At 42.3% G+C, this 19996-nt stretch overlaps 1 protein-coding gene across 7 annotated transcripts in view; it reads left to right on the top strand.

The window, feature by feature from the left end:
* Positions 1 to 19996, top strand: part of DOCK6 (dedicator of cytokinesis 6) — a 245972-nt gene that overhangs the window by 213187 nt on the left and 12789 nt on the right. For 6 of the 7 annotated variants that reach the window (XM_077470300.1, XM_077470296.1, XM_077470301.1 and 3 more), the window contains 14 exons: positions 225 to 407; positions 509 to 635; positions 1891 to 1975; positions 2138 to 2234; positions 2367 to 2501; positions 2612 to 2764; positions 4924 to 5082; positions 5174 to 5274; positions 9024 to 9216; positions 9309 to 9452; positions 10881 to 11012; positions 13599 to 13613; positions 15731 to 15856; positions 17275 to 17364. In XM_077470300.1, the coding sequence (XP_077326426.1) occupies positions 225 to 407; positions 509 to 635; positions 1891 to 1975; positions 2138 to 2234; positions 2367 to 2501; positions 2612 to 2764; positions 4924 to 5082; positions 5174 to 5274; positions 9024 to 9216; positions 9309 to 9452; positions 10881 to 11012; positions 13599 to 13613; positions 15731 to 15856; positions 17275 to 17364 (1740 nt within the window). The remainder of the gene's footprint in view (positions 1 to 224; positions 408 to 508; positions 636 to 1890; positions 1976 to 2137; positions 2235 to 2366; positions 2502 to 2611; positions 2765 to 4923; positions 5083 to 5173; positions 5275 to 9023; positions 9217 to 9308; positions 9453 to 10880; positions 11013 to 13598; positions 13614 to 15730; positions 15857 to 17274; positions 17365 to 19996) is intronic. The other variant, XM_077470298.1, reaches the window with a different exon arrangement.

Here is a 19996-nt window from a genome sequence, read left to right as displayed (position 1 = left end):
ACTGAGAACTGAGTGATCAGTGGTGTTTGATCGCTCGGTTCTCAGTCTTGCAGTACAGAGCGATGCTGCATCCACCTAGGCAAGTATGATTTAAAAAAAGGGGGGGGGGGAACCAACAAAAACCCTGGAAGATGATAATTCTTCACACTGGCAGGCTTTTTAAAAATAAAAGTTAAAATGTCTATAAAGTGAGGCTAAAACATCCTTTCCTTCTCTCTCATTAGCCTATGCGTACCAGTGGTGTGCTCTCTGCAGAGTCGAGCCGCAATCTCTTGGTATGTGCTCTCTGGGTGCTGAAGAACGCTGAGCAAGATTGTCTTCAGCGCTGGTTTTCCAGCCTGTCTGTACTACAGCTGACCCGGCTCCTGGAATTGCTGAGTGTGTGTGTGTCCTGCTTCCAGTATAAGGTGAGCTTCCCATGAATCATACAGAGACTGTACTTCTGGTAATACTTGGAGCACCCCTTTACACCAATCCCCCCCCCCCCTTGTTATTCCCCATTCTTCAGGGTAAAAAGGCGTTTGAGCGTATCAACAGCCTGACATTTAAGAAATCCCTCGATATGAAGGCTCGGCTGGAGGAGGCCATTCTTGGCACTATCGGTGCTCGTCAGGATATGGTGAAACGTAGTAGAGGTACAAATTGGTTTCCCGTGATCATCATTCTTATCATGTTACTGTAATGTATTAGAGGAGATTTACTAAAACTGGAGCATGCAAAATCTAGTGCAGTTGTGCGTGGTAGCCAACCAGCTTCTAACTTCAGCATGTCCAATTAAGCTTTGGCAACAGAATCTGGAAGCTGATTGGTTTCTATACAGAGCTGTGTCAGATTTTGCACACATTTTTTCCAGTTTTAGTAAATCTCCCCCATTGCGTCAGTGATCCAGTCTTGGTCCATTTAAAAGTCTAGAGAGGCATCTCGGAACAGTAGCCTTTTCTCATCTATATCTTATTGGTGAATCCATCATACTGGGGCATGACTAAGAATTCTGTAATAAATCGGACTCTTCTCTCTGGGCTATGCCCATCCAACAGCCAGTGTTACAGGGAAAACATAGAAAACAATTCATTGCCTTTTTTTTAAATATAAAATTCATGCAGCTGATATGTTTCAAATCTGGACTTGTTGTGTATGATCTGTTTTACATAGTATGTTATTTTAATACCTATGGTGTGAGCTATCATGTCACGACTACCTGGTGGACCCAGCATACCCCAGTCTATCATTTCAACCAGTAAGATCCATTTATCCATCCATCATTATCTATCTGTCAATCTATCCATCTGGTGAGGCTGCATTCATCATGGCAATGGTGAGGCTGCATTGGTTGCAATGGTGAGGCTGCCTTCATGGCAATGGTAAAAGGTGAAAGTGCTAACCACTTAGCCACTATGCTGCCCACATTTAAAGAGGAAGTAAACTTCCTCTGCAGACATTTACCTATAGGTAAGGTATAGGTACCTATAATAATGCTCACCTATAAGTAGAATAAATATCTCCTAAATGTGTACTGTTCAGGAGATATTTACATTACATGCAGCCAGTGACATCACTGGCACATGCGCTCTGAAGGAACGGCCACGGGTGCCGTTCCTTCCAAGCCCTGTGCTGTAAACGGCGGCTTCCTAGTGCATGTGCGGGAGTGATGTCATCACGGCTCCGGCCACTCACAGCGCTGGAGCCTGCGAACATGTTTTTTTTTTTTTTTTTTGTTTTACAACCTCTTTAAATGTGATGTTTCAAATCATTGCCAACTCTTTATCAAGCTAGGAAGAACTTGCAAGTCCTAAGTTGATAAAGAGCTAGAAAAGGCTGCAAATATGGACTATTTATTTACACTATCTTTAGTAGAATGATGTCAAAGCTCACCTGTTCTCTCCTTTGCAGAACGCAGCCCATACGGGAGTCAGGAGAATGTAAGATGGAGGAAGAACGTTACACAGTGGAGGCCAAGCGGCGAGAAGACTGAAAAGTGAGAAGCTTTAATAGTAATGATGTTCTGCAGATAATGAGTTTCGCGTTTGGTTCCCTTGAGTTGTATGTTTCCCTGAGCCTGAATAGTTTTAATGTGCCATTGATTGCCATTACTTTATATAGTGGTTGCAGGAGGATACCCAATTTCCTTTTATTTCAGGACACATGCAGAGCGAGAAATTGAGATCACAGTTGATGGAAACATGGCGACCGAAGCTAACTTGGTGGTACTGGACACACTGGAGATCATTGTCCAAGTAAGATGACAAGAAAGCTCACCCAGGCAGCGGTGATACAGCTTATGTTTGACCTCTGATATGTGGTGACTGCACTTATATGTTGAATAGAAAGGGGAAGACCTTGTAATAAGATGTGTCTTTGCCTTGCAGACAGTCATGCTGTCGGAGATGAAGGAGAGCATTCTGGGAGGCGTGCTAAAGGTTCTACTACACAGCATGGGTTGCAATCAAAGTGCTCTATACCTACAACACTGCTTCACCAGCCAGAGGGCGCTGGTGTGCAAGGTGAGTATGCAGAATGTGTGTATTCCCTGAGGTCTGTCTTCCTCCTTCCTTTATCCCATTCCTGATATTTTCAATTATTCCACTAACCCCTGTACCTTGGCTCTGCTCAGTTCCCAGAGATGCTATTTGAAGACGACACCGAAATGTGCTCCGATCTCTGTCTCCGCCTCCTGCGGCATTGCAGCAGCTGTATTGGCAATGTGCGGGCACATGCCAGCGCTTCCCTCTACCTCCTTATGAGACAGAACTTTGAGATTGGGAATGTAAGTAGCTTCAACTTTACTAATCTTAAATTAACAAATGGTGTAGTTTAATATATTTTTATTCTTCTTTTGATATGTTTAGTATTAAAAAAAAATTTCATTTATTTTGTTTTTCTTTTATCAGACATACTTGAAGTATTGCATACTTTTATTTTTAACTCATCCAGCCAGCAGATGGCGAGCTCAGTGCAGGACAGGAGCGCCATACACAACAAACATTTTTGTGTGGGGGGATAGAGTGTGAATTGATAAGTAACCCTTAGGGAGGTACCATCCCTGGAAAGACACTCGTAAAAGTGCACAAAGGAAATGTTGGGATTTTACATGTACCTCTTTGCGTTCAAAAAACACTTGACAGACTGATTTAAAGTAATTTTTCACATAGATTTTTTAAACGTTTTTAAACAATTTATTAAAACAGTTTTTTTTTCTTTTTAAAAACGGATAACAAACTGATGTATCCAGCATCCTGCTATCCTGGGCCTGGGATCCATTCTATATCCAACGAGTTTCGCTTGCTGACACGCTTTATCAGGGCTGCAGATCATATTATTTAATATGTTGCTATTACATCAAGGCTGGCAGCAAGTAGCCTGGGGAGCCCGTGGGGAATGTCTTCAAACCCCCCTAAGGAAGACGTTTACACCCTAGCATGGGTAGTTCCATGGATCTGTAGTTTCTGTGGGTCTAGACTATAAATAGTGGTACCACAAGGAAGGTAAAAAACAGCATGAAGTAAAATCCTTGGTTGTTTATTCACGTGGGGGCTTCACTTATCTATCTATATTTCCACAGACATGGCACCCTTCCAGCATGGTGTGTACCCAGATAGCCACCAAGTGTATATACAACCAAGGTTTTTCCTTCATGCTGTTTTTAACCTTCCTTGTGGTACCTGTATGTATAATCTACACCCACAGAAGCTACAGATCCATGGTAATACCCATGCTAGGGTGCGAACGTCTTCCTTAGTGGGTTTGAAGACTCCCCAGGCTACTTGCTGCCAGCCTTGATGTAATAGCAACACAGTATATAAAAGGATCTGCAGCCCTGACTAAGCGGGTCAGCCTGCAAAACGCGTGGGCTATAGAATGGATCCCAAGCCCAGGACAGCAGCATCCTGGACAAATCCGTTTGTCATCCTGTTTTAAGAAATTGTAGAAATACATTGAATAAAGCTATGTGAAAAATTCTTAAATCGGTCTGTCAAGTGTTTTGTGAACCCAAAGAGGTACATGTAAAGTCCCAACCTTTCCTTCGTGTACTTTTATAAGTGTCCAAACACAATAAACTGCTTCATTAATGAAGGAAAAACTCCCTCTTTCTTTTCTAGTAGAGCAAGATAATTTTTATCTAGTCAGTTCTACACAGGCTGCCAGCAAGCATGCTGGGCTTCTTGTGTTTGTGTTTACAAACACTTAGTGCCCTCCGTCATCTTGCAAAGTAGGAAAGGGAGCGCTGAATGTTTGTAAACACAGGTAATGTTTACAATTGTGATGGCTGTGGTTGGTTCATAGTCATCACAGGGTACAGAGCCATTCTAATTGGCTCTTTTCATCTTGCCTGTAATCTGTGCTGTCTAATGACACAGTCATTAAACAGGCAAACTTGCTGCCCGTGCTTGTTTTCTGCAATGCCATTTATAAATTGTTCTCTAGAAAATGGACTCCACTTACCTGCAGTTTTTTTACAATACAGCCAGCTGTGGTAAGATAGTTAAGGAGGACCCCAGTTCTTCACTTTTAGGTGGTATTAAAAAAACAAAAAAAACCTGTATATTCCTTTGTTTTTAAAGCGTCCTGTGGCCTTAGCTGACTCAGGACACCTGTCTGTCTACAGTACTTTTTTGGCTTATACAGTGTATCCCAGGTCTGAAACAATAGCCTACAGGCTGGAGTTCTGGTTTTACAAATGTTGCGTGATGCTTTCAAAAACAGCGGTGCATTCTCTTAATAGCCTACTATACATATTAGAATTTACCCCAAAGAGTATTCCAAGGGAGCCTTTTACTACTACTTGCACTTTGTACCTCAATGAAGATCCAGTGTGATCACACAAACCTGGCAATAATCCGTTTTTACCATTAGAGGGCACTGTAGACAGATGGAAAAGTTTGGTCATAGGAGATTACAGGTTGACCTGTTATTTTCTTGGTTTAGAACTTTGCGCGTGTGAAGATGCAGGTCACCATGTCCCTGTCCTCATTGGTGGGGACCTCTCAGAAGTTCAGTGAGGAGTACCTGCGACGATCTTTGAAGACCATCCTTACTTACTCAGAGGAGGACCTGGATTTAAGGGACACCACATTCCCAGAGCAAGTAATGCAGCACACATTCATTGCTTCACGTCTATCCATGGTTACAATTTATTATGAGCAGTGGATATATCTGTAATGGTTGTTCTTTACAGGTTAAAGATCTGGTATTCAATCTACACATGATCCTAACAGACACTGTGAAGATGAAGGAGCATCAAGAGGACCCAGAGATGTTGATGGATTTGATGTACAGGTGAGAGCGACCTGCCAGTGTTTTCTACAAAGCTTGTTCATGCGTATTCACACTTTGGGCACTGTCCACAGAGAAATATCCTAATAAATAACCTCTTCTTGCCCGCGTTATAGCCAAAAGATGGCTACAGGGTGGGCTCACATTGCCAGGAGGGAGTATTTTTTTTTACTGATCTAAAATGCAGCCCATTGTTTACAATGTGCCTGTACACATGTAAATAAGCTCTACGTATTCTTAAGTTAAAAAAAAATAAATCAGTCAGTATTTTGCGCCAGTATGTGGAAATACCCGTATATGAGCAATACATTATTACCGTATTTTTCGGACTATAAGGCGCACCGGATTATAAGGCGCACTAGCAACGACCGGCTGATAAAATGGATATTTCCATATATAAGGCGCATCGGACTATAAGGCGCACCGGATTATAAGGCGCACTAGCAACGACCGGCTGATAAAATGGATATTTCCATATATATAAAGCGCATCGGACTATAAGGCGCACGGTCGTTTTTGGGAGAAAATTTAGGCTTTTACGTGCGCCTTATAGTCCGAAAAATACGGTAATATATTTTTTCTAGTAATGTATTGTGCGAATGCGCATATACATGCAAATTTGGACAACACAAACCCCTGAAATTATGTCCAAAAAAGCAGATGTTCAAATATCAGCACCGTGTGCAAGAGGCCTTTCCAGCCCAGGAGTCCAGCGCTGTTTTCACCCGGGCTGGTTTGTTGCTGGTCTTCAAATAAAAGGCACTACCACCTTGGCTGTGGAAAGCCAACTGTGACTTCCTGTTTTTTCACAGTTTGCTCCCCACAACCCATGAGATGTGCTGCGCTTTCAGACGCTTTGTGTCCTAGAAGGTTGCAGTGGGCAAACTTCCGCAGTCCTCTCCTAGGCAGGGATGGTGCAAGGATTCTTGACACCCTAGGTGCAACCTCATTTTTCCACTTCACCCCTGACTCCACCCCCTTTGCTCTGCCCATGTATACCCCACATTTTTTAATGAAGTGCCCATCAAATGCAGCCTCACCAGTTCAAATTTCCTTTTCTATACTGTAAGCCAGTGTGTTGTTTTCCAAAATGTTCTGAGCTCAGTGTGTGAACAGTTAAAGCACATGGAATGAAGCATCTCAGTGTGCCTTTAGATATGCATACTTCCACAACTTGCTTACGTTTTTTTTTTTTTTGTTTAACCAGAGGTCACATGCGATGAGCTCATTATCTCTAGGAATACCTTCCTCCTGCAGTTTTTGTTTCTGTACATATGCCCTGGCACTGGACTGAAGGCATTTGCTGTATAGAAGTTGCATTTTTAATGCTTCTGGTTATTGGAGGCATTACACCAACTTGTGTTTAATCTTGTTTTTATTATGTTTTTAACATATTAAAGTACAAAAAAGCCATGTATATTATATGTATACAGTGCTTTGAAAAATTATTCATACCCCTTGAAGTTTTCCACATTTTGCCATGTTACAACCAACATGGATTTCTTCTTGCCACTGTTCCATAGGGCCAGATTTGCAAAGTGCTCAACTAATAGTTGTCCTGTGGACAGATTCTCCCTCCCGAGCTGTGGATCTCTGCAGCCCTTAGAGGTTTGTTAGAGAACCTTAGTGAACAAATCACATCATGAAGGCCAAGGAACACACCAGACAGGTCAGGGATAAAGTTGTGGAGAAATTTAAAACAGGATTAGGATATAAAAAAATATCCCAAACTTTGAACATCTCACAGCAACCAAGAGGCCCATGGTAACTGGAGGAGCTGCAGAGATCCACAGCTCAGGTGGGAGAATCTGTCCACAGGACAACTATTAGTTGTGCACTCCACAAATCTGGCCTTTATGCAAGAGTGGCAAGAAGAAAGCCATAAGAAGTCCTGTTTGCAGTTTGGTAGAAGCCATGTGGGGGGACACAGCAAACATATGGAAGAAGGTGCTCTTTTCAGATGAGATCAAAATTGAACTTTGTGGCCTAAAATCAAAACGTATGTTTGTCAGAAAACTAACACTGCACATCACCCTGAACACACCATCCCCACCGTGAAACATGGTGGTGGCAACATCATGTTGCGGGGATGCTTTTCTTCAGCAGGGACATGGAAGCTGGTCAGAGTTGATGGGAAGATGGATGGAGCCAAATACAGAGCAATCTTAGAAGAAAACCTGTTAGTCTACAAAAGATTGAGACTGGGGCAGTGGTTCACCTTCCAGCAGAACAACGACCCTAAACATACATCCAGAGCTACAATGGAATGGTTTAGATCAGTGATATGCAATTAGCAGACCTCCAGCTGTTGCAGAACTTCAAGTGAGAAATCGGTGAAAAATGTAGTGCAAGCGCTCAACCTGTATACACTTCTTATAATACTACAAAGTGATATAAATTCAAATGTATATATAAATAACCCAAAAGCAAAAGTAAATACAGTATTATACAGGTAAAAAATATAAACATTTATATAGTGACTTATACATGTGTATATATAACCAAAAAATGGTGATTATTAGGATATTGAATCCCAAAAGGGAAACAGTGACTGTGGATAACTGTAAACAAATCACAGTGACGAAATCTATAAATAGGTATATAGTCCAAAGCAATCGTGCAAAGTGCCAATATCAGCCAGGGTTCTGTAATGTTGTGACCGAAGAGAACAATGTTTCACCATGTGACGATCCCACCACCGTATAAAGTGCAGGCTTACCGGATCTATATGACCCTAACAGGCATACGCCTCAGGGGTCAATCACAGCTTGCGATCCCAAAAAGGACTCAAGAATTGGATGTATCAGTCAAATCATGTACGATCCCACCAGATCCCAGCAGATGGCTAGATGTGGTCAATATTCCTCATGTGCATGTACAAATCCAACAACGACTCATAGGTAGGCATAAAGGATGAGAAGACGGAGCCAACATAGCATAATAACGTTTTTTTTAAAAACTTTAATTAAAAAATATTTTCTAAAACTCACATTTCAAGAAGAGCAATCAAGCGTGTCAGAGAGATAAAAATGGCAGTAGCGGAGTCCTCCCGACGCGTTTCGACCCACCGGTCATCATCTGGGGTCCAGATGGTTTGTAGTATTATAAGAAGTGTATACAGGTTGAGCGCTTGCACTACATTTTTCACCGATTTCTCAGCTAAAAAAATCCCTAGTTTTAGCGTGCTGGCTGCTAACCATACACACTTCTTGTCATTTTTTCTATTTTTCCTTTTGCGCAATATTGTTGGTGTATACTTGCAGAACTTCAAGTCCCATGAGGCATAGCAAGACTCTGACAGCACAAGCATGACACCCAGAAGCAGAGGCATGATGGGACTTGTAGTTTTGTAACAGCTTGAGGTCCGCTAATTGCAGATCTCTGGTTTAGATCAAAGCATATTCATGTGATAGAAAGGCCCAGTGAAAGTCCAGACCTAAATCCATTTGAGAATCTGTCGCAAGACTTGAAAATTGTTGTTCACAGATTCTTTCCATCAAATGTGAAAGAGCTTGAGCTATTTTGCAAAGAAGAATGGGCAAAAATTTCACTTTCTAGATGTGTAAGACATCCCCAAAAAGACTTGCAACTGTAATTGCAGCAAAGGGTGGTTGTAACATGAGAAAATGTGGACAATTTCAAGAGGTATGAATATTTTTTCAAGGCACTGTACATGGCAGATCCTGTTTACTTGATCATTTCATAGTGGTATTAAATGCTCACATTCTTGATCCTCCATTCTTCTATTGCAGAATTGCCAAGGGTTATCAGAACTCACCAGATCTGCGTCTGACATGGCTACAAAACATGGCCGCCAAACATAGTGAGCGGGGGAACCATGCAGAGGCAGCGCATTGCCTGGTTCATGGAGCGGCTTTGGTGTCGGAGTATCTCAGCATGCTGGAGGATGCCAGGCACCTGCCAGTGGGATGTGTCAGCTTCCAGGTAATGATATGGAGTTATACCCCACCATGTTATCATCTCCCCCTAGCTATACCGGTGTATAATATCTACAAAATGCTTTCTTCTCCCTGTAGAGCATCTCCTCCAACATTCTGGAAGAGTCTGCAGTGTCAGATGATGTTGTTTCCCCAGATGAAGAAGGAATTTGTTCTGGGAAGTATTTTACTGAGGCTGGGCTTGTGGGCCTCCTTGAGCAAGCTTGTGCAAGCTTATCTATGGTAAGGTCCTATACAATGGATATATGGATACAACCCCAATTCCAAAAAATGTGGGACGCTGTGTAAAATCTACATTAAAACAGAATGCAATAATTAGCAAATTTCATAACCCCATATTTTATTCACAGTAGAAAAAAAAAACATAAAATGTTTAAAGTGAAAAAAAATTCCATTTGAAGGAATAAATAAGGAAATTTTGAAACTAATGGCAACAACGAGTCTCAAGTTGGGATGGGGCAACAAAAATCTGGCAAAGTACAACCCCAATTCCAAAAAATTTGGGACAGGGCCATGTTTACCATGGTGTAGCATACCCTCTTCTTTTAACAACACTATGTAAACGTCCGGAAACTGAGGAGCCAGTCGCTGGAATTTTGGGAGAGGAATGTTGTCCCATTCTTGCCTGATATAGGATTCTAACTGCTCAACAGTCCTGGGTTGTCCTTGACGTATTTTTCATTTCAAGATGCGCTAAATACTTTTAGTTGGTGAAAGGTCTGGACTGTAGGTAGGTCAGTTAAGCGCACGGATTCTTCTGCTACAAAGCCATGCTGTTGTCTACAAGTGAATGTAAAAGCATACGTCCCAACATTTGGAAATGGGAATGAGGGACACCTACTAGCAAATGTATGTAGGCATATGTCATGCCCCAATGCCACACCCCTTTAAAGGAGAATTAACCAAAAAGAAAAGGTTAATTAAATCCACAAGGGCTTTTTTTTTCCACTACTATTCCTTTATATTGGCTTTCGAAAATTTACAAACACAGCAATCTAGAATTGGAATGAAAAGTTCAGCACCGGGAAACACTTTTTGAAAGATAAAAAGTACATTTTATATACAACTCTATAGATCAGAGCCAAATGAGGAGAAAAGAGGGATGGACATTGCTCCAAATCAGGGACAGTCCCTCAAAATCAGGGACTGTTGGGAGCTATCTAAAAGCTTAAACTAAAATCCCTGCCCATTGGCTACACCCCTTTGATGTATTTTAACCTGATCAAGCTTCATTATAGAGGATGTGTACAAATAAGCCCAGTCAGGGTGAATCACATCAGTGGGGCATAGCCAATGAGCAGTGACTGTAGCTGAAGCTGTTTCTTTCTTTTTGAGATGGGGTCGATTTACTAAAACTGGAGAGTGCAAAATCAACCCCATAGAGTGCAGCCAAGGGCTTTGTATTGATGTGGATGGATGGAGCAGGACAAGCTCCTTGAGGGACCTACTGTAGCACCCAAAGCAGAGAGAGCTGGTGGGATGGTATGGAGGAGGCTTGCATAGAGCCATATCTTTAGAATTAGCACAGTTGTGGTTACTGGAGCTCACAGAATGCTTTCACGTATTACTGGAATAGTTCCTAAAGTATTTTGTTTCAGAAGGTGATCTGAACATTTGAAGTGCATTAATTAGGTGTACATCTTCTTGCAGGGTGGGCTGTTTGAGGCAGTGAATGAAGTCTATAAAGTTCTCATTCCTATTTATGAAGCAAATCGTGATTACAAGAAGCTGGCCATGGTCCATGGGAAGTTACAGGAAGCGTTCAGCAAGATCACCAATCAGGTGTGTGTCTACTCTCTCCTATTCTAACTGCACCTAGTGAGCATATCCACCTGACTCCAGTAGTAATGTACCCATACACATAGGATGACAGTCTTGCAATCTAGAAGATTATATATTTCTACAGAGCAGCATCACAGTCCAACATAACTCCTCTGGGACAGAAAGTGAAAGGCAATCTCTGTAGCAGAAAAAACGCAAGAATCTTTTTTTAGTAAAAAGAGAACTGTCAAGGTTTTGTCACTATTTTTGTCCATATTGAGGAGATTTACCCTCATTTGCTGTTCTAGTGACTACTGTTACATGGATAGCAATAAATATATGACAGATCCGTCTCCACCCTATCCAAAATGAAGAAAAAAAAAATGTTCTCTGGAATTACTCTTTAGGAGTTAAATGATATTGTGCTGGTTGGCCCCTGCAGTATGCAGTTGGTTTCAAGCTCTTTACATGACAGCAGCCATGTAGCATTTAATGTATTGCTTAGAAGCTACCCTTTTAACTTTTTTTTTTTTTTTTTTTTTTTTTTTTTTTACAAATTATTTTTAAATACATATCTTTCTTAAACAATCCTAATAAACACAGAAATGTAGTGACCATTCTTGCAACTTGCTCGCCCATCAGCAATTCAACAATCCATGATTTTGTGCCAAGGATTAGCGTAGGGATTAAATTGAGACTGTTACTGTGTATTAATGTGTGTTCTTTTTCTCATCTTTTATTCCTCTTCCCCTTCTACCTTTCATGTTGTATGTTCTTATTTTTTTCATTATGTTGTTCTGATGTATGTTCCATGCGTATACACCTTAAAATCTCCATCATACACTGTTATGCCATCAATATTCAATTACATCCTGCTTTTCTACATTCCTCTTTTTCTGCCCCTATTATATTCTTTTTACCCTTCCCATTACTTTTCTTACCTACCCATCTTGTGCATCTTCCCTGTCCATGGCTGCCTTCTCTCTCCCCTGTCCTCTATTCCATGGCTGCCTTCTCTCTCCCCTGTCCTCTATTCCATGGCTGCCTTCTCTCTCCCCTGTCCTCTATTCCATGGCTGCCTTCTCTCTCCCTTGTCCTCTATTCCATGGCTGCCTTCTCTCTCCCCTGTCATCTATTCCATGGCCGCCTTCTCTCTCCCCTGTCCTTTATTTCATGGCCGCCTTCTCTCTCCCCTGTCCTCTCTATTCCATGGCCCTTTCTCTCCCCTGTCCTCTGTTCCATGGCTGCCTTCTCTCTCTCCTGTCCTTCATTCCATTGCCTTCTCTCTCCCCTGTCCTTTACTCCATGGCCTTCTTTTCTCTCATCTGTCCTTTACTCCATGGCCTTCTTTTCTCTCCCTTGTTCTCTATTCCATGGCCTTCTTCTCTCTCCCCTGTCCTTTATTCCATGCCCTCCCTCTGACTCCCTTATCCTCTATTTCATGCCCTCCCTCTGCCCCCCCCCCCCTCCTCTATACCATGGCCTTTCTTTGTCTTCCCTGTCTTCTATTCCATGCCTTCCCTCTGTCTTCCTGCCCTTTATTCTAAGCCCTCCCTCTGTATTCCTCTGTTCTTTCTTCCATGGCCTCCCTCTGTTCTTTCTTCCACGGCCTCCCTCTGTTCTTTCTTCCACGGCCTCCCTCTGTTCTTTCTTCCACGGCCTCCCTCTGTTCTTTCTTCCACGGCCTCCCTCTGTTCTTTCTTCCACGGCCTCCCTCTGTTCTTTCTTCCACGGCCTCCCTCTGTTCTTTCTTCCACGGCCTCCCTCTGTTCTTTCTTCCACGGCCTCCCTCTGTTCTTTCTTCCACGGCCTCCCTCTGTTCTTTCTTCCACGGCCTCTCTCTGTTCTTTCTTCCACGGCCTCTCTCTGTTCTTTCTTCCACGGCCTCCCTCTGTTCTTTCTTCCACGGCCTCCCTCTGTTCTTTCTTCCACGGCCTCCCTCTGTTCTTTCTTCCATGGCCTCCCTCTGTCCTCTCTTCTATGGCCTCTCTCTGTCCTCTCTTCCATATCTCCCTATCCCATATTCCATGCTTTCCTTCTGTCTTCCCTGGCCTTCCTCTGTCCTCTATTGCATGCCCATCTCACTGTTCTGTATGCCATGCCTTCCCTGTTTCTTGTCTATCCTCTATTCCATGCTGCACTCCCTCTCTCTTTCCTGTACTCTGTTCCATGGTCTCTCTTTGTCTTTGTTGTCCCTTATTCCATGCCATCCCACTGACTTTCCTTACCTTTTACTTGCAATTTTCATCTGCTCTCTATTCTCTCCATACTGTTACCATCTCGCTGCCTTACTTTATCCTGTTGCTCAATCTCTTTCTTCCTTTCCCTCCCCACTTGTCATGTCTGCGTTTTCTGTCATTCTTTTCCCTACCTACTTTTCCTTTACCGTACGTCTTTAACTTTCTATTTACTTTTCCTTGGCATCTCTCCCGATATCTCATTCCTCTCTTGCTGTATGTTGTATCTTATACTTTTGCTCATAACTCTTTCTCTCCCTTTCTTTTTTTTTTCTTGCCGTCTACTTTTACTTCTTTGTCTCCTTTCTCATTTCTCCCTTCCCCTCATCTCTCGCCTTCTTTTGTGGTTTCTCCTTTTGCTCCCGAGCAGATCACAGGCTGGGAGGTAGGCAGTGTGTCCATTAACTGATTTTTTTGGTTTTCAGTCTTGTGTTCACCTTGCTTCTTTCACTCACAATAATGTGCTAAACAGCATCTAACTCTCACCCTGACATGCCACGCCAGGGACATCATTATCTACTTATGCAATAGGAAAAATGACTGAACGCATTCTTCCGATTGTCAAATAATAGAACTTTACCCCATACACCAAGAAGTTCGCTCTAAATGTTAAAGTGATAAATGAAATCCCTAATTGTTAAATGCTATAGGGAGACCGTTTTCTCCATCTGCTGACAGTCAGTGGAAGGAGAATGAATTATCTGTATGATCCTATTGCATAATTAGAATGTGTACATGTGAATGCACAGTGCTGACCCCGTGTTTACATATATGTGAACAGATCCATATATGTTTGTTTCAGCATGGTTATTACAGTGTTTATCATGTTTGCCTATTGTGCATGTGAGCACTTTTATTTTTCACAAACGTAAACTTGTCACAGCACCACATACACCTTAACCGCACCCACATAAAGTCATTCTCACTTGCTTTAAAGCCTGTGTTTTTATTGCACATTGTGGAGACGGCCATCAGGGTCAGTATATTCAGCCTTCTAGACCAATCGTTGACATTGGTGAGGCCTCGGCCCTGTCTGTTGTCAGCAGCTCATAGTGGATCAATATGCTGCATATTTTTTATGGGATAAAATGGCTGTTTCCAGTATGTGTACATGAATGACTAGTATTAAATGAGCACTGTTTAATGTATCTTTTTATTTTTTTATTTTTTCTATTCTCTTTTCCTGTGATTTGATGGGATCCTCTGAATATGATGTGATGGTGAGTTAAAAAAAAGTTTTTTTTTCCCAAGAGCTTTACCTTACGCTTGCACCAGGCCTAAAGGCGATTATTATTTATTTATCTTTGTATTAGCCTGCAGAGCATTACACCCACAATCAGCAGATCGCAGGTGCAATCTCAGGCTCCTGCAGACTATCTGTGTAGCTGTCTGCCTGTACTTCATATGGGCAGGCAGCTACTGAATGACAGGAAGCATCAATGAACTACCTAGTGCGCTCATCAGCGCCCTGGTAGTTCATTGAGAACTACAAGCCATCAACCGCAAAGGCTGTCGGTACTTGTAGTTTATTCACATAAATCTGTGAGTGAATGAATGAGTGGTGTGGCCATGTGGGCCACATCTTTTCAAATTGGGACAACGGGTGTGGGGAGAAGGTCACAATTATAAGGGGGATCGAGGAGAGGCTGTAGGGGGAAACATGTTAGATGTTCCCAAAGGTGGGCTTATTCTTAAGGCCCCTTTCACACTTGCAGAGTCCGCCAGTGGATCTGCCTGCTCAGCGGGGGATCTCTCCGCTGATCCCAGATGAGCAGGCGGATGACAGGTCCGTGTCTGCCCAGCTGATGCAGAACAGACACACAGACATTTTCCTCTATGTGGGGGTTGGATGAAAACGGACCATCTATCCGTTTACATCCGACTCATCCGTTCCATCCTGCCAAACAGATCGAAAAAAGGATCCCCCATCTGTCTATTTTTGGCAGATTGGATGTCGGTGGATATCAATGGACACATGTATCAATGGACACGTCCATTGACTTCCGCAGCTCCACAGAAGGCAATGGATGATCAGTTGGGGTGGTCTGTTATTGCCCTGATTGGGTACAGTTATTGTGTGTCAGATCAAAAAGGAGCAAATAACGTAAGTTTGGTATTAGGATTTACATACTATAAGCTGGAGTAAATTATTACTACCGTTCATAGAAAACGTCCGTTGTGATTACTGAAGTAGAAGAAATGGCAGCTCTTTAGTGAGATCTGTAATTTTAGAGTGCTGGCCATTTCTTTTCATTTGGGTTTATACAGTGTCTCCATTGGTTGTGCACTCCCTTCAAGGTTATGAAAGGTGAAGGTGTGGGCGATGGATTTTAGTTCAGTTCTGATTACTTTGGCTGATAGAAACCTTTTACATTATGCCTGCTGTTAGAGTCTTCCTTTTCCTTTTCTTATGACCAGCCTTCTTAACATTTCCTGACTATATACTGTATATGTCCATCTGCTTTTCATCTCTTCTAATACCCTCTCCATACAGGGCTGCAGAGAATGTTCGGGACGTATTTCCGCGTTGGATTTTACGGTTCTAAATTTGGAGACTTGGACGAGCAAGAATTTGTTTACAAAGAACCATCTATTACCAAACTGGCTGAGATCTCCCACCGCCTAGAGGTAGGATGGCACCTCCCCAACTGCTTGTACTATGTAAAGTAGTGGACTCATCAGATGGTATACATCATACACTCATAGGATGACTTACAAGCTGGCTTAAAGTATGGCCAAAGCATTTTTGGCTCTACTTCTCCTTTGGATCACAGGATTGCAGTTCGTTCTTCACTCCTGTGACTCGTTTTCACAGCACTCAGCCAGTGAATTTACAGTCTGGATCCACCCAGATGCCTCTACCGGCAGCTAGGGTCAGTCTCTCAGCTTTGCTGCTTGGAGATCGAGCCAGCTGCTCCTACCCCTCCCCAGCCCAGTGCTCCAGGGAGCTGAAGGGGCAGTGCAGACAGCTGGTGACTGACAGTCACTGCTCTCTGCTCAGAGCAAACGGGAGAACTGAGAGATCAGCAGTGTTTGATTGCTTAGTTCTCAGTGCTGAGGCAGCAGGGGACAGATATAATGTTGCATAAATGCTGCATCCACCTAGGTGAGTATAAGGTCTTTTTTTTTTGTAAACCCCATACGTCTCTTTTTAAGGTGGGCCTGTTAACTCAATGCTATGTCAATAGTTTACTGTAAATAGAAATCAAATTTGTATATTCCCTCGAGAAAATGTTTATCCAGGCTACCACCAGTGCTGACCGCTGTCTCTTGGTCACACCATCTCTGATGATGTGGAGAATCAGCTGGTTCCAACTCTGATCTTCACATTCAGAAGAGATCACTTGACCAAATACTAAAGCTGCGAATAGATGGGTAGAATTACAAACTAACATTATTCAGAAATTAAGGTTATAAGAAGTTTGTTCCTTTTTCTAATCATTAGTGGGTCAAATCGACGTTAGTTTTTGACCGCAGTGATGAGAAAATTCAATGGAGCAGGATGAAATTTTTTCCTTAAAGGAACTCATTTCTAACCGCGGTATGTGGTTTTTATTCTGTCCATTAATTCAAAAAGCAAATGTTACAAACAAATGAAATCTTATGAGCGACAGCTGAACTGAGAATTTTACTACCAATTTTCCTAAATACATACATCTATCCATGTATGGGCAGGCTGGTTGTACAGAAGATGATCTACTGGTTGACTTCTGTACAATCAACCTGACTTGTTTTTCCTAATTGATCAGTGACGCTGACTATAGCCGGCAGCACTGATCAATACGTTCAGAACACAATAGCGCAGCCGGAATGGTACTTCCATCCACCAATGTTTGGATGGGAGAATCAGGTCATTTTTTTTTTCAACCCACTGGGTGAACGAAAAAAAAATGATTGTTGTATGGCCAGCTTAAGATTTTTGTTCAAAACCAACACTGCGAGCAGCCTAAGGCAGCATTTACTCCAGTCATTTTATCAGTCTTAACTAACCATAGGAAGACTGCAAACGTTGTTATGCTTGACATTGGGTCTGCCTTCATTAACAGGAGTTTTACATTGAGCAGTTTGGTGAAGGGACGGTTCAGGTTGTAAAGGATTCAAACCATGTGGACAAGACCAAACTGGACCCAAACAAGGTAGGTGAATCTTGACTGCATTACTCTTGCCGTTTTTGATTTTATGTTGGGAATGTAAGAAATGGAGTGTGTATTAAAAAGGACCTGTGTCTGTTAGCAACAAAGCAACATAATTCAGATCATGTGTGAAACCTGGGTCTAGTAATCGATGGGTGTTAATCCTTAAAATGTTATTGAAGTCAATTACTTTTATTTTTTTAAATAAAAAAACGAACATGCTATACTCGCCTGCTATGTGCAGTGGTATTGCGCAAAACGGCCCAATCCTCCTCTTTTCAGGCCCCCTGGTGGTAATCCTGGCTCCTCCTCTTCTTGAGTGTCCCCATAGCAAACCGCTTGCTATGGAGGCACACAATGTCTGTGCTTTCCCAAGCTGTGTGTTTATGGAGTTGTGCTCCATAGATTTGCACAGCAGTACTTCGCCCCACCCCACTTCCTCCTCACTGTATTTGAATGACAGCAGCGGGAACCAATGGCTCGTGCTGCTGCTCGAGTGCTGTGTGAAGAGGAAGAAAGGGGAGAATAGATGCAGCCGTGCACAGTGCTGGATCTATTCTCCCCTCTCTTCCCCTTCACACAGGAAAGGGGAGACAGAGAAATAGAAAATGCATTAAGGTAAAAAATGTTTTTAGCTTTAGTATCATTTTAAGAATCATATGGAAAAATGCAATAACCCTTTTTTGCATTCTACCCTATCTCTAACATTTGTGAGCCGACAGCATTCAAAACAAGTAAAAACATAACTTTCTTTCTTGTTTAGTTTAGTTCTAAACTCGAAATACAAAACTATTTACCATATCAAATTGTGAAAATAAATTGCATACAATAAAAGTATCCACAAAAAAACTACGGTAAATGAAAATAAAGTCCTTCTCAAATTGAGTCCATCATTGTTAGTAAGAAAAAAATATCAGAATGAAAGTGGAATTCCTACCTAACACTCTGTTTAGAAATGTCCCCTCCCCCCTCCTACTACCTAACACTGCCTACCCAAAGCTTCGTACACACTATGAGAATGATCGTCTGTTTTTTGTTTTTTTTTGCATGCTAGTCTCATGCTAGTCTCAACTCAAAAATAAGACTACTAAACTTACGAAACTTTTTGTATGAAAGAATACAACTTCGGAAGTGATGTAGTGTGTTGTATTGTAATGTTTTCTTTTGTTTCTGAGCATGCGTGGTCTTGCTCTTCTGATATTTTTTGTTGGATGAATACTGTACTGATGAAACTAAAATCTTACAATCTTGTATCATATGAGAAAAAATTGTCGGGTTTGTCCCTTCCAATAGCTTTGGATGACCTGTCCTGATCATTTCTCAAAAGCTATGTACTAATGATCAGAATCCTTCCCATTGTGCTATTGTATTCTGATAGCAGGGACTCCTCCGCTGTCAGAATCCACTGATCAACACTGCAGCTGATTGACTGCAGGCGCTGATCAAAGAAAAAATTTCCAACAGTCCTGTCCGAGAGAAGTCGATTACATGAACATTAGATCAACTTCTCCCGAACCGGAACAGCCATAGATGGATTGAAATTTGCCCGGGCCCTGCTGAACTTTAGGATGGAATTCTACTTTAACTGTTCATATTGGGGTTGATTTACTAAAACTGGAGACCGCAAAATCTGGTGCAGCTTTGCATAGAAACCAGTAGGCTTCCAGCTTAATGAAAAAGCTGAAGTTAGAAGCTGATTGGCCTCCATGCACAGCTGCACCAGATTTTGCATTCTCCAGTTAGTAAATCAACCCCACAGTGTCCCCAATACGGTGCACTAGACCTTCATAAACGTTAGTGTTCATAGTGGTTAGTTCTGCCTTTAGATTTAATCTTGCAGAGGTTACTGAGCCCCTCTGGTCCTCTTTGGGGTCTCTGAGGCCTCTTCAGGCCGCAAAGGCTTTCCCCTTACACCCACTGTTGGAACAGGCAGCGTATGCTGATTGGGACCATTTAGACAGTATTTTTGTTCCTCCTAAAAGGTTTTCCATTTTATATCCCATGGATGAAAAGTTTAAGAAGTGGAGCATGCCAGCTGTAGACGCAGCAGTCTCTTCCCTAAACAAGAACTTAACTTGTCCGGTGGATAATGCACAGGGCTTGAAAGACCCTGTTGACAAGAAACTGGAGTCATTATTAAAGGCTTCCTTTTCCTTGGCCAGTTTAGCTATTCAGCCAGCTGTTGCAGCTATTGGTATCTGCCAGATATACTGCGGCAGAATGGCTCCCCCGGGTGAAATCCCGTATGGGTAAGTCATTCCCTTTTTCGGCCACCAGAGGGCACGCGCTGCACAGCGGCCACACACAATCACGTGCATGAGCGCCAGCACGGGGATTGGTGTGTGCAAACACACCAATCCATGTTCTGTCAGGGAAGAGGAGCCATATTGTTTGTTCCTACTAAGTAGGAAAAACTATATGTCTCCTCTCCTAGTCCATCCTATCCCCATACAGTTATAACACACTGAGAAAACACACAATTAACCCCTTGATCACCCCCTAGTGTTAACCCCTTCCCTACCAGTGACATTAACACAGCATTCAGTGCATTTTTATAGCACTGATCACTGTATAAATGGCAATGGTCCCAAAAAAAGTGTCAAAAGTTTCCGATCTGTCCGTTGCAATGTCGCAG

The sequence above is a fragment of the Lithobates pipiens genome, unplaced genomic scaffold, assembly GCF_037356315.1.
Source record: "Lithobates pipiens isolate NorthernLeopardFrog02 unplaced genomic scaffold, aLitPip1_a1.2 Scaffold_8, whole genome shotgun sequence".
In the NCBI taxonomy this organism is placed as follows: Eukaryota; Metazoa; Chordata; class Amphibia; order Anura; family Ranidae; genus Lithobates; species Lithobates pipiens.
Note: the sequence above shows the minus strand (reverse complement) of the source record. Positions and strands in the feature narration are given on the sequence as shown.